General features: G+C 43.1%; 1 protein-coding gene across 2 annotated transcripts in view; it reads left to right on the top strand.

The window, feature by feature from the left end:
- The window catches only part of mapkapk2a (MAPK activated protein kinase 2a), a 256650-nt gene that overhangs the window by 232208 nt on the left and 8240 nt on the right, over positions 1–16202 (top strand). Inside the window, exons 5-9 of one of the 2 annotated variants that reach the window (XM_070859035.1) lie at positions 1021–1147; positions 8887–8962; positions 13165–13289; positions 15280–15365; positions 16106–16186. In XM_070859035.1, coding sequence (XP_070715136.1) covers positions 1021–1147; positions 8887–8962; positions 13165–13289; positions 15280–15365; positions 16106–16186 — 495 coding nt within the window. Of the gene's footprint in view, positions 1–1020; positions 1148–8886; positions 8963–13164; positions 13290–14910; positions 15255–15279; positions 15366–16105; positions 16187–16202 lie in introns of those variants that run through there. The other variant, XM_070859036.1, reaches the window with a different exon arrangement.

Genomic DNA, 16202 nt, shown 5'->3' with positions numbered 1-16202 from the left:
CTGCCTGCGGGACGCAGTTACTCCCGTCCTCGCTCACAGAGGGCCTGGCTTCACGTTTGGGGCACTGATTTTGGAGGGCTTTGGTGATGACCGCTTGCTGATGACAATGGTCCACAAACCCCTTCAGATTCCTGTAAGAGTTTGGCACGTCGAGACTGATGACCGGCTTGGCATCAAACACCCGCATGAATCCACAGTTCATCTGGTCGAGAGTTACAAACCCAGACCCCCAGAAACTCTTCAGGAGTTTTACAATCGGGTCAGAGTTGACGCAGCCTGCAGAGCACACTCTGGCCGCCGATGAGGGAGCTCATTCGGCCAGGGCTAGGGGCGGCGTACTTCGGGCCCCTCCCACACAGCCTGCAGCGCGCGCTTGCAGAAATGGCCTGCCAGGAGCAGACTCTAGCGCACATGTGCAGAGGTCCCGACACAGTTTTCAACGCCGGGATCTGGTTCCGCCCACCATGTGTTCCGATGCGCTGCGCCATAGGCCACAGGCCTGGAACCAACTGGGAGAGTACGGAGGTAAGAAATCGTTGCCGTTTCTGTTCTACAAAGTTGGGCACCTCATGGCGGTGCGCCGTACTAGCAGAGGGGGCAAACTTGGGCCCATACATTCTGTGCTGTCAGCTCCGGTAACTGCCACGTTCTGTTCGAATCACATTGGCGCAGTCCTTTTGAATGATTTTGAAAGTCATTGTTGCCAGAGTTCTCTGTGGGGGATGTTTTGAGAGCGTTGCTCACTTCTCTGGGCATTCATCTTGCCACAAGTGAAAGTGGTTTTCTTTTTAAACCATCCAAACTTTGTCGCCTTCATGTTACGCAATTCTTATTTCTCCCAAGTTTATGAATAGAACCAATAGTTGTACAAAATTTTTGGTGTTTGACAACTGTACTCAGCTTTATTAAAAGTTAATTGAATGCCTCTGATTAATGCATGTTGGAGTTTAAAGATTAGCCGGATGCTTTTTGCAGTGTTGCGTTAAAATTAAATTAAACGCTCTTGTATTTCTTCTGCAGCCAGAAAACCTGTTGTACACCACCAAAAGACCCAATGCTATTCTGAAACTAACGGATTTTGGCTTTGCCAAGGAAACCACCAGCTACAATTCATTAGCCACTCCTTGCTACACACCGTATTATGTGGGTAAGTTACATCTGACTTCACCGGGCATTACCTTACCCGCCATTTGGAGTGAAACTCTTTTGCAACATAACCTTCTAAAAATGAAGTTTCGAAACTCTTGCTGCAGTTAGTCATTCAGACGTCTCTCGATCAGGTGAAACGCTTGTCATAAAATCATGAAGTGGCAAATATTTTTATTATGAAAGCGTTTGCTGCTTCACACCAGTGCAACACGATTAATGCTTTTAAAAAATGTTATTGCACTAGTTCGTGCTTTTCGCATTTGTTCAGCTCAAGTCCAATAAAGGGCAGTTGGCAAACATTTAACATACAAGTCTCGGTGCCTGTTTGAATTGCTGAATTGAGCTTGTTGGATATGGGAAGGCGATGACATTAGTGGCAACATTGCCACTGCTTGTATCGCTCATATGTTGAAGCTGCCATTTTAACCCCCTCAAGGTTGACGTGATTCCGATCACACTGAGAGTGCATTAAGTGAAAGATAAGTTTTACTCTCTATCATAGTAACGTTTTAGCACAATTTTACTCGGTGCGCTTCCTGTGAGGTCTGATGCATTGCAACTAATGCGCAATCGAGGGAAGTGACAAGATGGTTAAACTGCGAAGGAGGGCGGAGGGGAAATTAAAACCAGCCAAGAACAGCTACTAAAGGAGGGAGAATTAGACGAGGGCAAACAATGATTAAAATGCATGTATTGCAATGCGCAGACCGTGGGAAACAAAGTGGGAGAAGTGGAAGCAATTATTTTACAGGAAGATGTAAACTTCATAGCGTGAACAGAAAACTGGTTGAAAACTGGACAAGAATGGAAAATAAACAAATCTGGATGCAACATATTTAGGGGGGATAGAAAAGGAAAGAAAGTAGGCAGAGTGACGATATTGGTAAGAGAGAATAGGTGATGTAGAGAGAGTTGATGTAGACAAGGACAGAGTTAATATGGTTAGAGGTCAAAGATCAAAAGGGCTTGTTGCATTAATAGGGGTGTATTGCAGTCCTCCGAACTGTGGGAAGGAAACTGAAGAAGGAACCGTCAGTCAGATTAGAGCGATAAACAGGATTAACAAAATTGTTGTTTTGGGAGATTTTAGTTATCCACTTATCGATTGGGACAGAGAGGGAGTAAATTGGGAAGGGGGAATGGGCCTCCTTCCTCAAGCTGCATGTTAGTGGATCTACAAGGGCAAAGGAGTTGCTAGATCTAGTTATTAATGAAATAAATCAGATAGATGAGCTAAATGTGGGTCAGCACCTGACTGCAGTGACCACAATATGATAACGGTTAAGATCCAACTGGAAAGGGAAAACAACAATATGCAAACTTGAAGACCTGATTAGATTAGGGCAGATTTAGGAAGATGAGGAGTGCCCCAGGTGAGGTAGAAGGAGAACTTGGTAGACAAGATTCCAGAGCAACAGTGGGAGATTTAAAAAAGAGATTGCAAAGTTACAAAGCAAGAATATTCCATTTTTAAAAAAAAAGAAGGAAACTAACAATAGTTTTAGGATGCCATGGATAAATAAAGTGTTTAGAAATTAATTAAAATTGAAGATATTCTGAAGAAGAATTTGAGAAAATAAGAGATTAAGAGCAGGATAAGGAAAGTTAAGAAAATATAAGGAAAATGTCAAAAACTATTAAAAGCAACAGTATTTTCTATCAGTAAAAAGCAAATTGTTAGAAGTGGACTGGTACCCTTGAGAGCAGAGAGTTGTCAATATATAGATGATCAATAAATGTCTCCGTGTATTTAATAAATACTTTTTTTTTATTCGTTCCTGGGATGTGGGTGTCACCGGCAAGGCCAGTATTTATTAGCCATCCCTAAATGCCCTTGAGAAGATGGTGGTGAGCCACCTAGGTTATTTCAGAGGCAGTTAAGAGTCAACCACATTGCTGTGGGTCTGGAGTCACATATAGGCCAGACCGGGTAAGGACGGCAGATTTCCTTCCCTAAAGAACATTAGTGAACCAAATGGGTTTTTATGACAATCCGGTAGTTTCATGGTCACCATTGCTGATACTAGCTTAGCTTTTTCTTCCAGATTTATTTAATTAAGTGAATTTAAATTCCCCAGCTGCCATGGTGGGATTTGAACTCGCATCTCTGGATTATTAGACCAGCTGCTCTGGATTACTCATCCAGTAACATTACCACTATGCTACCGTAGGCGATAGAATTGGATATGGTAGCATAGTGGTAGTAGTATCCGACTTTGCATCTTTACTAAAGAGAAGGATATCAGAGATGAGGTGAATCTGAAGTGATTAAGAGTGAGATGAGCGATGATATGATGGGTAAAGGGAACATTTTAGATATGTTAGTCAAGCTGAAGGATGACAAAATGCCAGGGCCTGACTGAATACATTCAAGGATCCTGAGTGAGATGATAGGGGATAATTGCAAAAGCCCTAGAAATGATCTATTTTAGGCCAATATAGATGTTAGCTTGAGGACTGGAGAGTGGCCAACAAAGTACCAATTTTAAAAAGGAAGACAGCTATTCTAAGTAATTGCAAGCAACTTCGCTTACCATCTGTGGTAGGGAAAATGTTAGAATTCGTCAGCATGGTTTTCAACAAGGACGATTGTGCTTTGAGGAGATAACAGCTGTGGCAGATGGGGGAAATATGACAAGGTGCCACATGGGAGATTACTAGAGAAGATTAAGGGCAGGATCGCAAACGGGCTTAAACATTGGTTAGTGGGGATAAAAGAAAGTCAAAGTTTTTCTGACTGGTTGGAAGTGGGTAGTGGTGTCCCACAGGGTTCAGTTCGGCGGCAACTTCTGTTTAATGCAGATATCAAAGATTTGGACAGAGATCTGGAGGGTGTGGTATTGAAATGTACAGATCATACCAAGATTGGAGCTACAGTTAATTCCTTAGAAGACCAAAGGAAGCTGATATTGATCAGATGGAACTCAATGTCATTCATGAACCCGGTGGAAGTATGGTTTGAAGTTGAGAGGGAGTACGTAAAGCTTCACTTTTCCCTCGGGTTGCTGGTAACAGCGCCCTGGAGATTCATCTTCCGTTGTGGGCAGACCTCAGACAATCCAGTAGGACTAGCAACCCTAGTTTCATCCTTTCATCATTGAGGTGAAGCATGCAGGGGCCACGCACCCAAAAAAAACCCCACAGGGAACATTGCCCCAAACTGTTCAATCTTTCCTGATGGCTGTAATTTCTCAGATTCTGGTACCATCCTTGTAAATCTTTTTTGCACTTTCTTCAGTGCTTTTTATAGTATGGAGACCAGAACTGTGCACAGTACTCTTAAAGTGCAGCCTGACCAGGGTCCTATACAAGTTTACTATTTTGAATCCTACATAACTTCACTATTTTGAATTCTATACCCTTAGATAAATCTCCTGGGCTTCTAAAGGGCTCAGTAAAACCTGATAAATACAAACGTTTGATTGACTTCACTTACTTTAAACGGCCTCGAGCATCAGGAATGTCTTAAATTGTCCAGTGTTGTGGTGTAGAACAGCTATGTCCATCAGACAAGCCATCTGTTAATCTATCCCATTTGTGTACTATTAAGTGAATAGTTTTGACATGAATATTATTGGATATCCTATAACCTCTGATAAGGCACATAATTTATAGCTTCCTCTCTACTAGAGGAACAACACCAAATCCCTCTCTCCAATGTGTCCTTGGCTAAATACTGTATTACATGACCTTACATCCCCAGCATTGAAGCACTGACCACACTTGATCAGCTCTGTTGGGCAGGCCACACAGTTCGCATGCCAGACACGAGACTCCCAAAGCAAGTGCTCTACTCGGAACTCCTTCATGGCAAACGAGCGAAAGGTGGACAGCAGAAACGCTACAAGGACACCCTCAAAGCCTCCCTGATAAAGTGCAACTGACACCTGGGAGTCCCTGGCCAAAGACCGCCCTAAATGGAGGAAGTGCATCCGGGAGGGCGCTGAGCATCTCGAGTCTCGTCGCCGAGAGCGTGCAGAACTCAAGCGCAGGCAGCGGAAAGAGCGTGTGGCAAACCTGTCCCACTCTCTCTTTCTCTCAACGACTATCTGTCCCACCTGTGACAGTCTGTGGTTCTCTCATTGGACTGTACAGCCACCGAAGAACTCATGTTAAGAGTGGAAGCAAGTCTTCCTCGATTCCGAGGGACTGCCTATGATAATGATGTGTTGGGAAAAAAACCTTGGGAGCATTGTTCCCTATGCAGCCGTTCAGGGACTGCCTTTTGCATTGTTTCAGTTCGTGCACGTGCAAATCTGTGAGGGATGTGCACCCAAAAAAGAATTACGGGGAGCATAGCTTGGGAGTTCATATTTTGTGTTGTTCATAGAGAGAAAATAGTTACAATTCCTTTTGTGTCTCCATGTTTCATTTAGTATAATTTCTGCAGTCTCTTTTTTAAAGAGTACAATTTATTTTTTCTTCATCCTCTCATGGCCTATCTTCCCAGTAATATTTGATCCAAGGATTCAAGATCATTTGGTCTACTCATCAATGAGAGTAACTTCAATGAGTCAAGAAAGCAGTTGGGAAAGTGATACTGTGGTAATTTCTCTTGACTGCTTTGGTGTCACAGGATATATTTATGGAAATTACTTTGTTGTGCAATGACCACAAATACAAGACTCTGAATGGAACCGAGTTTATGCAGTGAGCACAGAGAGCGGGGAATTCAATTGTTATTTTATTCTGTGTCTTTTTTGGCTTATGAGAAATGAGGGTGGATCAGTTATGGGTGTATTTCTCTAGAATGGTGTGCTGTGTGAATGAAAAGAATTTGCAGTTTTGCAAGTGACTCATTTGATCAACTGACCACCCATCCACCCCACTGTTAACTGCTTCTTTACTGAGGGATTCAACAGAATCTCTTTACTGTTGAGTCTAGGCCACATATTCAACAACAACAGCTTGTATTTATATAGCACCTTTAACGTAGTAAAACGTTCCAGGGCGCTTCACAGGAGTATTATGAGACACAAAAATTTGGACACCAAGCCACATAAGGAGAAATTACGGCAGGTGACCAAAAGCTTGGTCAAAGAGGTAGGTTTTAATGAGCGTCTTAGGAGGAAAGAGAGGTCGTGAGGCTGAGCGGTTTAAGCAGTGAATTCCAGAGCTTCGGGCCCAGGCAACAGAAGGTACAGCCACCAATAGTTGAGCGATTTATAATCAGTGATGCTCAAGAGGGCATAGAAACATAGAAAATAGGTGCAGGAGTAGGCCATTTGGCCCTTCGAGCCTGCACCACCATTCAATAAGATCATGGCTGATCATTCACCTCAGTAACCCTTTCCTGCTTTCTCTCCATACCCCTTGATCCCTTTAGCTGTAAGGGCCATATCTAACTCCCTCTTGAATATATCCAGTGAACTGGCATCAACAACTCTCTTGTGGCAGAGAATTCCATAGGTTAACAACTCTGAGTGAAGAAGTTTCTCCTCATCTCAGTCCTAAATGGCTTACCCTTTATCCTTAGACTGTGTCCCCTGGTTCTGGACTTCCCCAACATCAGGAACATTCTTCCTGCATCTAATCTTTCCAGTCCCATCAGAATTTTATATGTTTCTCTGAGATCCCCCTCTCATCCTTCTAAACTCCAGTGAATACAGGCCGAGTCGATCCAGTCTCTCCTCATATGTCAGTCCTGTCATCCCGGGAATCAGTCTGGTGAACCTTCGCTGCACTCCATCAATAGCAAGAACGTCCTTCCTCAGATTAGGAGACCAAAACTGAACACAATATTCCAGATGAGGCTTCACCAAGGCCCTGTACAACTGCAGTAAGACCTCCCTGCTCCTATACTCAAATCCCCTAGCTATGAAGGCCAACGTACCATTTGCCGCCTTCACCGCCTGCTGTATCTGCATGCCAACTTTCAATAACTGATGAACCATGACACCCAGGTGCACCTCCCCTTTTCCTAATCTGCCGCCATTCAGATAATATTCTGCCTTCGTGTTTTTGCCCCCAAAGTGGATAACCTCACATTTATCCACATTATACTGCATCTGCCATGCATTTGCCCACTCACCTAACCTGTCCAAGTCACCCTGCAGCCTCTTCGCGTCCTCCTCACAGCTCACACCACCACCCAGCTTAGTGTCATCTGCAAACTTGGAGATATTACACTCAATTCCTTCATCCAAATCATTAAAGTATATTGTAAATAGCTGGGATCCCAGCACTGAGCCCTGCAGCACCCCACTAGTCACTGCCTGCCATTCTGAAAAGGACCCGTTTATCCCAACTCTCTGCTTCCTGTCTGCCAACCAGTTCTCTATCTACATTACCCCCAATACCATGTACTTTAATTTTGCACACCAATCTCTTGTGTGGGACCTTGTCAAAAGCCTTTTGAAAGTCCAAATACACCACATCCACTGGTTCTCCCTTGTCCACTCTACTAGTTACATCCTCGAAGATTTGTCAAGCAGGATTTCCCTTTCATAAATCCATGCTGATTTGGACCGATCCTGTAACTGCCTTCCAAATGCACTGCTACTTCATCTTTAATCATTGATTCCAACATTTTCCCTGCTCCTGAAGTCAGGCTAACTGGTCTATAATTACCCGTTTTCTCTCTCACTCCTTTTTAAAAAAAGTGATGTTACATTAGCTACCCTCCAGTCCATAGGAACTGATCCAGAGTCAATAGACTGTTGGAAAATGATCACCAATACATCCACTATTTCTAGGGCCACTTCCTTAAGTACTCTGGGATGCAGACTATCAGGCCCCGGGGATTTATTGGCCTTCAATCCCATCAAGTTCCCTAACACAATTTCCTGCCTAATAAGGATTTCCTTCAGTTCCTCCTTCTCACTAGTCCCTCGGTCTCCTAGTATTTCTGGAAGAATTAGAGGAGCGCAGACATCTCGAGGGGGAGTGTGAGGGGGAGGTGGTTTGGTTGGGGTTGGAGGAGATTACATAGATAGGGAGGGGGCGAGGCCTTGGAGGGTATTTAAAACAAGGATGAAAATTTTGAAATCGAACTGTTGCTTAACCGGAGCCAATATAGGTCAGCGAGCACAGGGGTAATGGGTGAGCGAGACTTGCTGCGAGTTAGGACACGGGCAGCCGATTTTTGGAGCACCTCAAGTTTACGTAGGGTAGAATGTGGGAGGCGAGCCAGGAGTGCGTTGGAATAGTCAAGTCAAAAGGTAACAAAGGCATGGATGAGGACCAATGCAGTCTGTTTAATCTGTAGGAGGGGTTGATCTACCTTTCATTGTTTCTCCCCATGATGCTGCATCTAGTCCGCTGTCAATAGGATATTTCTAGAAAATTTGGTTTCCTTAAACCTTGATTTACTGTAAGGTAATCAGCTCCTTACACTAGTCAGTTTTTTTCCCAGGTGTGTATTCAACAAAAACCCTGTTTTCCCTTTCATATTAATAGCATTCATTTCACCAGCCTGAGTGAACATTGATGTTTACAACATCTGGACTTCGAAACAGTAATAAGCTGGACATTATAACTATGGCAACCATCATGGTTAGATTAGGTAGGTTGATTGAGGAAAAGGGGTTGAAGGGATATGGGAACCGGCTAGGTAAAGGTGATTAGAATTATTTGCTCGTGTGGTGAATAAATGCTATCACGGACTGGTTGGGCCGAATGGCCTGTTTCCGTGCCGTAACTACTATGTATTATAACACGTGATCTTCCACAGTCATGTATCCAACAGCAGTGGGCCGATCTAACTAACTGATGTGTTTTCTCTTTTTTTTTTTACAGCTCCTGAAGTCCTTGGGCCTGAAAAGTATGACAAATCATGCGACATGTGGTCTTTGGGTGTAATAATGTATATTCTGTAAGTTTTAAATCATACAGCCTCCATATATGCATTAGGTGACAAAAATGAGAAGGTGTAACTGAAGGAGAATGCAGACGAGGGGAAATTTCCAGCATGAAATACTTCCTCTAAGTAGTCTATGACTGGAACTTGCGCTGTGCGATTTTATCATATGAATGCTTAATGCATTCTTAGCAAATTCCTTTCCCACTATTTTATCGGAGGTATTCAAATCCCCTCCTGTAGCAGAGCCTTCAAACCCTCACATCAAAGGAACGGCCATTGTCAACACTGAGTTCACTTCTCTGCTACCACCAGAAATGCCCTTGTTGGGGCAATCCGCTGCCTTACGGATTTTGCCCTCCCTAACCAAGCGTACTATAAGCCAAGCTCACTGGGCAAGCTGTGTACAAGAAGGGATTCCCATCTCAAAAGTTGACAAAGTTTGTTATTTATGTGGTATGTGATGGAGCAAGTTTATATATTTATTTCCGTCTCCACTAGGTAAGGAAACTGCGTTTTTTTTTTAACCAGAGTCAAACAAAAAAAGATTTCTTCAGTCTGGAGAGATTTTCTCTGGTGTTTCGGTTAAGCGTTACACCATTCCCACTTCCAAATCCTAGAAACCACCCGACACCCTCTCCACCCCCCCCCCCCCCCCCACCCCACCCCCCCCCACCCCCCCACCCCACCCCACCCCACCCCACCCACTCAAACTCCGAGCTCACCGTGAGCAACATCATGGCATCATGGGGGGATCTGCTATTAGTTACCAAAATTACCTCCTTTGTCATGAGGTAGGTTTGTAGTTTTATCATTGTCTCACTTTAAGGCTTCCTGTTCAGCAGGGAGCTGTTCAACTGACGCCGATTCCTAGATCATCAAGTGGCTCCGTTGTGAAATTCTAATATTTGATGCACTTTCCCTTCTTTGATGCAAATCTGTGGAGGTGCTGGAGTTGTGAAGATGCATTACCCAGTTGGGCCCGGCTTTGAAGACCAGATGGCTCCCGATCAGCATCCAGAACAGGAAAGAATGCTGCTGCACGTGTCGGCTGTAGCTCTGTTGGTAGCACCCTCGCCTCTGAGTCCGAAGGTTGTGGGTTCAAGTCCCACTGAACAGACTTGGGCATGAAAAATCTAGGCTGACACTCCAGTGCAGTACTGAGGGAGTGCTGCACTATTGGAGGTGCCATCTTTCAGATGAGATGTTAAACCGAGGCCCATCCGTGCTCTCAGGTGGATGTAAAAGATCCCGTGGCACTATTTTGAAGAAGAGCAGGGGAATTATCCCCGGTGTCCTGGTCAATATTTATCCCTCAATCAACATAACAAAAACAGATTATCTGGCTATGATCACATTGGTGTTTGTGGGAGCTTGCTGTGTGCAAATTGGTGGCCACGTTTCCTACATTACAACTGTGCTTACATTTCAGAAACTATTGGCTGAAAAGCGCTTTGGGACATCCGGTGGTCATGAAAGATGCTATAGAAACGCACGTCTTATTTTTTGCTAATGCTATTTTCAGTGGAGCTGTTTACTGAGGTCAGTTGAGCAGCTTCTTGTGGAGGGGGGAAACCTGAAGAAAAATGCTAACACTACAGATCCCTGCTACATACAGAAAATGATGATTATGATTTTGGACGCATTATCCCGCCAAGTACCTTTATCTTCTGAGTGTTCCAACACTGCTGGAGTTGCTTCCGCAAAAGCCTTTCCTGTATTGCTCAACTGTAGTTGACTTGATGTCGTGACTTTCCCCTTGAAATGACTTATGTATTTGTTCTGGAGTGGATTTAGTTCGTCTACTTAACATTATTGCCACATAAAAGCAAAAAAACTGCTAACGCTGAGTTATGCCATTCAGTTGACATTTTAATTGAACGAGACGGGAAATGTGACATTAAAAGATCATCAAAAATTAGTATGGCCATGTAATGCTTGTACAATCTCAATAATTCACTCCAAGAATTTGCTCCACGAAATGACATTTTTAATAGTGGTATCTGTTGATGTTCCATCTGGTGCAGTGAAAATCATTGTTTTTCTTTTCCTCACTGACTGACTAGTTTGAGGTTTTGATTTTGCACCTTAGGCTGATAAGTTCACAACTGTATCAAAAGTTGACAGATAAGATGCATTGAGTAAAGATGGCAACCACAACGCTATAGAAACTGGATTACAGGTTCACCTACCTGTGCCATGCTGGAATCGATTCCTTCTGCGTTACCTCAGCATAATGCTGCCAGTTAGTGTTTTATTTCACGCAGCTATGCTGATGAAATTCTCAAACCGGATGACTGAAATGCAATTCGTTAAGTTTTTGCATTGGTCGAAACAGAAAGCTGTTGCCTTGGTTTGGTATTTCGGTGCAGTACCAACCCGTGTCATTTTCCATCATCTGTAGCAAACTATCAACATGATTTCTTTGATGCTTGAAACTGTAATGATGCAATGTTACAGTTCCGATGGAGTATGTAAAAAGACAAATTACATGCACTTGACGTAGATCTTGTCGTCTTCACCTTCTATGGTGCAATTATCAGGAACACGGAAAGAAGGACTTGCACTTATACAGCACCTTACACAACCTCAGGACATTTACAGCCAACGAAGTACTTTTGAAGTGTCACTGCTGTAACGTAGGAAACACAGCAGTTAAAAAAGCGCACAGCAACATGATAATGGCCAGATAATCTGTTTTAGTGATGTTAATTGAGAGAGAAATTTTGGCCAGGCCACCGAACTCACCAGCTCTTCTTCACAATAGTGCCGTGATATCTATTCGGTCCACCTGAGAGGTGGTTTAACGTTTCATCTGAAAGGTGGTACTTTCGACAGTGTAGCGCTCCCTAATGACTGCACTGAAGTGTCGGCCTGGATTCTGTGACCAAGCCTCTGCAGTGCTCACTGAAATTTGAACAACTCTACGCTATAATTTGACATTATTAGGAGCAATTTGAGATCAGATACAATTGATGCTCATTCCCAATACTCGACCAGTCAAGCATTCCGCAGATCCTGGAACATTCCTCTCTGTAATGTATTTGCATCATGGGTTCTTTGCTTAAGAATTCATAGCAACATATTGCTATCAGAGTTGGTTTATTAATAAAGGTTTAACAATTTCATTGCACATTACCAGTTCATCCACGAGGCTCACAACTGCATACCTCATTGTGGATGACCTAATCCAACTGACTGGGGTTTTATTGAGTCTTGTCATCATCATAGGCAGTCCCTCGGAATCCACTCTAAAATATGAGTCCTTAGGTGACTAAACAGTCCAATACGAGAACCACAGTCCTTGTCACAGGTGGGACAGTCGTTGAGGGAAAGGGTGGATTGGACCGGTTTGCCGCATGCTCTTTCTGCTGCCTGAGCTTGATTTCTGCATGCTCTCGCCGATGAGACTCGAGGTGCTCAGTGCCCTCCCGGATGCACTTCCTCCACTTGGGGCGGTCTTTGACCAGGTACTCCCAGGAGTCAGTGGGGATGTTGCTCTTTATCAGGGAGGCTTTGAGGGTGTCATTGTAACATTTCCTCTGCCACCTTTGGCTCATTTACCGTGAAGGAGTTCTGAGTAGAGCACTTGCTTTGGGAGTCTCGTGTCTGGCATGCGAACGATGTGGCCTGCCCAGCGGAGTTGATCAAGTGTGGTCAGTGCTTCAATGCTGGGGATGTTGGCCTGGTCAAGGATGTTAATATTGGTGCGTCTGGCCTCCCAGGGGATTTGCAGGATCTTGTGGAGGCATCATTGATGGTATTTCTCCAACGACTTGAGGTGTCTACTGTATATGGTCCATGTCTCTGAGCCATACAGGAGGGCGGGTATTACTACAACCATGTAGACCATGAGCTTGGTGGCAGATTTGAGGGCCTGGTCTGTGAACACTCTTTTCCTCAGGCGGCCGAAGGCTGCACTGGAGGCGGTGTTGTATCTCGTCGTCAATGCCTGCTCTTGTTGATAAGAGACTCCCGAGGTATGGGAAATGGTCCATGTTGTCTCGGGCCGTGCCGTGGATCTTGATGACTTGATCTTGAGTCTTGTGAACATCACATGACTGGCTAAGTCACTCACAATGCAAAGTTGGACAATAAGTAAAACATCTAAAACTGCACAAAAGTAATCTTCAGTCCTGCTGTGTTTTAATCTGTTAACTGGAGGTTGGCCAAGTGCTGTATCCGTGAAAAAAAACTTTTCTTTTATAAATCCATAGGTTGTGTGGATATCCCCCATTCTACTCCAACCATGGACTGGCCATCTCACCTGGAATGAAGAAACGAATCCGAATGGGACAGTATGAATTCCCCAATCCGGAATGGTCCGAAGTGTCGGAGGAGGGTAATCCAGCTTTCTTAAACTGACTTGAAATACCTGACTATTTATTCAGCAAATAAATGTGTGTGTGTGTGTGTATGTAACATTCCCTCACCTTTAACTTTGCTGTAACCAAACAATGCTAAATTATACAAAGAATATTTTAAAAATGGTAGTATGTAATACCCCTAACTGAGTTTCAAAATCCAAAATCTGCTTTTCTTAAGAAGTGGAGTAGTTTAAATTTAAACTCTGTACTTTCATATATTTCTAGCTTATGAAAGAGTCAGGTACCTTCTGGCCACAGTGCCTATTGTGCATAATAAGACAATCTAAGAAATAAGTACTTACATTTTATAAAAAGCTCTATCATATCATTGAATCGTCCCAAAGAGCTTCACACGATGAATTACTTTTGGAGTGCACTGACTGGTATTCAGACAATCTGCCAATGTGAATGTGAATCATTCTGTAAAGAATGTTAGCATCTACACACACCTGGTCTGTTTTATGTGGATTACATTGCAAAAAAGACACAAGCCTGGCTGTGGCACTGACATTACATTAGCTTGCATTGATAAATGATAGTATCTACTGAAACCATGGCGAGATTTTAATGGCAGGACATTGCGTAAATGCTACATTTTTAGTGAAGCATACTTAATGAGTGTCGTTCTCAAGGCAGAGGTCACCATAGAACTACAAGATAAGCAAATTGACTATAAAATATTTAGCACTGTTGATTCTTGATTTATTTCTCAGTCAACCTTTCTTGCAACCAAAATAGAATGCTTGTTCTAAACGAATCACTCACTAACTGCAAGGCTATAGAGACAGAGCAGGGGAATGAGACTAATTGGCTAGCTCTTTCAGAGAGCCGCCACTGGCACAATGGGCCAAATGGTCTCCTTTTGTGTTGTAAGATTCTAGATTCTAAATAGTATCTCTCAATTTCAACAGTTTAGTTGGCATTCAGGCTCTTTCGGTATGGGGGTGACCAGCACCTCTACAGACCCTGGCTCCCAACTCAGAGGCTAAAAGGAGGAGCGTTGGCACAAGTTGTTCCTCTCCTGAAATGGGATCAATAAAAGCCCACTAAACTTAAAAGCTGTAAAGACAGGAAAGCCCTGGCACAGCACAGCGCTAGATGTGTTTTGGATTGTGTACTATGCAGTAAGTCCCGACAGGGGAAGGAGTTATATCTAACCAGACTTGTGCATTAGCAGACTGAGCACTCCAGGCTGAGTAGGACATAAACTCACTGGAACTTGGTGAGCATTTGCTTAAGTTGAGATTTGCACACCAGTGGATTTGACGTCACCTTTTGATTGTGATTCCAGTTGTGTTTATGTCACCTCACAGTGGGTACACACTCTCCTCAGAGTCAGGAAGTTGCGGGTTAAAGTCCCATTCCAGGGACTTGAGCACATAAAACTGAGGGAGTGCTACACTGTCGGGGATACTGTCTTTCGGATGAGACGTTAAACTGAGGCCCCGTTTGCGCTCTGAGGTGGACGTAAAAGATTCCATGGCACTATTTCGAAGAGGAGCTGGGGAGTTATCCCCGGTGTCCTGGCCAATATTTATCCCTTAATCAACATCACTAAAACAGATTATCTGATCATTATCACATTGCTGTTTGTAGGAGTTTGCTGTGTACAAATTGGCTGCCGTGTATCCAACATTACAACAGTGACTACACTCCAAAAATACTTCATTGGCTGTAAAACGCTTTGCGATGTCTGGTGGTCATGAAAGGCACTATATAAATGCAAGTTTTTTCTTTCTTTTTCATACAACAGTATGTTCAGTCGCATTGTGTATTACACGGAAATTGAGCTAGTACCGGTTTATTTTTCTTGCTAGTCTCCTCCTGATAGTTTAATGAATTGCACTTCACAGAAAGCTTGGTTTACATCCTCCGGAGGTGTTCTGTCTGTAAACTTGGTTTCTAAAATGATGCTAACACAATTGTAATAAGACCCATTGCATCTGTCCATGTTGAATTTTTCAGCCAAACAGCTGATCAGACATCTCCTGAAGACTGAGCCGACACAACGCATGACCATCATGGAATTCATGAACCATCCATGGATTAATGTACGTAATTCGTTACGGAATAGGGCTTGAGGGGTTTAAGAGAAGCCATTCCTCTAGAATTAATTACTTCCTTTTCCCTTATAGAATTGTTCAGGTGCTTTTGTTCTTTTTGTATTATATAGCCCCCCCCCCAAATATATCACACTTTTCTTTTCCCCCTTTTTCCACCACATTTCTTCTCTCCACCTCTTCTGATCATTTGAAAAAATTATAGCCACGGCAAGCTAGTGGTCACATCCTTAATGGGGTTGTCTAAAATTCCATTCTGCTATTTTAGTAGCGACGTTAACCAGTTAATATGATTAAAGTCTTTTATTTAAATTTAATTTCAGTTAAATGCATTAACAGGAACTTGCATATACCTTCAATGTAGAAAAATGTTACAACGGGCTTCAGAGACATAAGGAGGATACAAGCTCTTTATTCTGTAGTTTGTTGCCTAAGTATTTCCTCAAACCCCCAATAACTCCTTTAATAGTCATTCCTTTTTAATTCACAATAGAATCTTGCAGACGAAAAAAAATGTGAGGGAAAATCGCATTTTAATTTTCAAATACTGCACCTTGCCTCACATTAAGTTAAAGGAGACCCAAACAGTTTTGTTTGAACCTGGAAACGACCAAATTAAAACACTTTGATAAAGCACTTCTGTAAGCCTACTGTTTCAGGTCAGGTCCATTTTGTTTCTTGATTCAGTATTTGGAATATGGCTTGACGTTGTTCTATTTTCTGTTCCTTAGCAATCAATGCAAGTACCGCAGACGCCTCTTCATACCAGCAGGGTCCTGAAAGAAGAAAAAGATTTATGGGAAGATGTAAAGGTAAGAGTGGATTTTA

This window comes from Pristiophorus japonicus, chromosome 17 (genome assembly GCF_044704955.1).
Source record: "Pristiophorus japonicus isolate sPriJap1 chromosome 17, sPriJap1.hap1, whole genome shotgun sequence".
NCBI classification, from domain to species: domain Eukaryota; kingdom Metazoa; phylum Chordata; class Chondrichthyes; family Pristiophoridae; genus Pristiophorus; species Pristiophorus japonicus.
The sequence above is the reverse complement of the archived record's forward strand: the minus strand, read 5'-3'. Positions and strand labels throughout refer to the sequence as shown.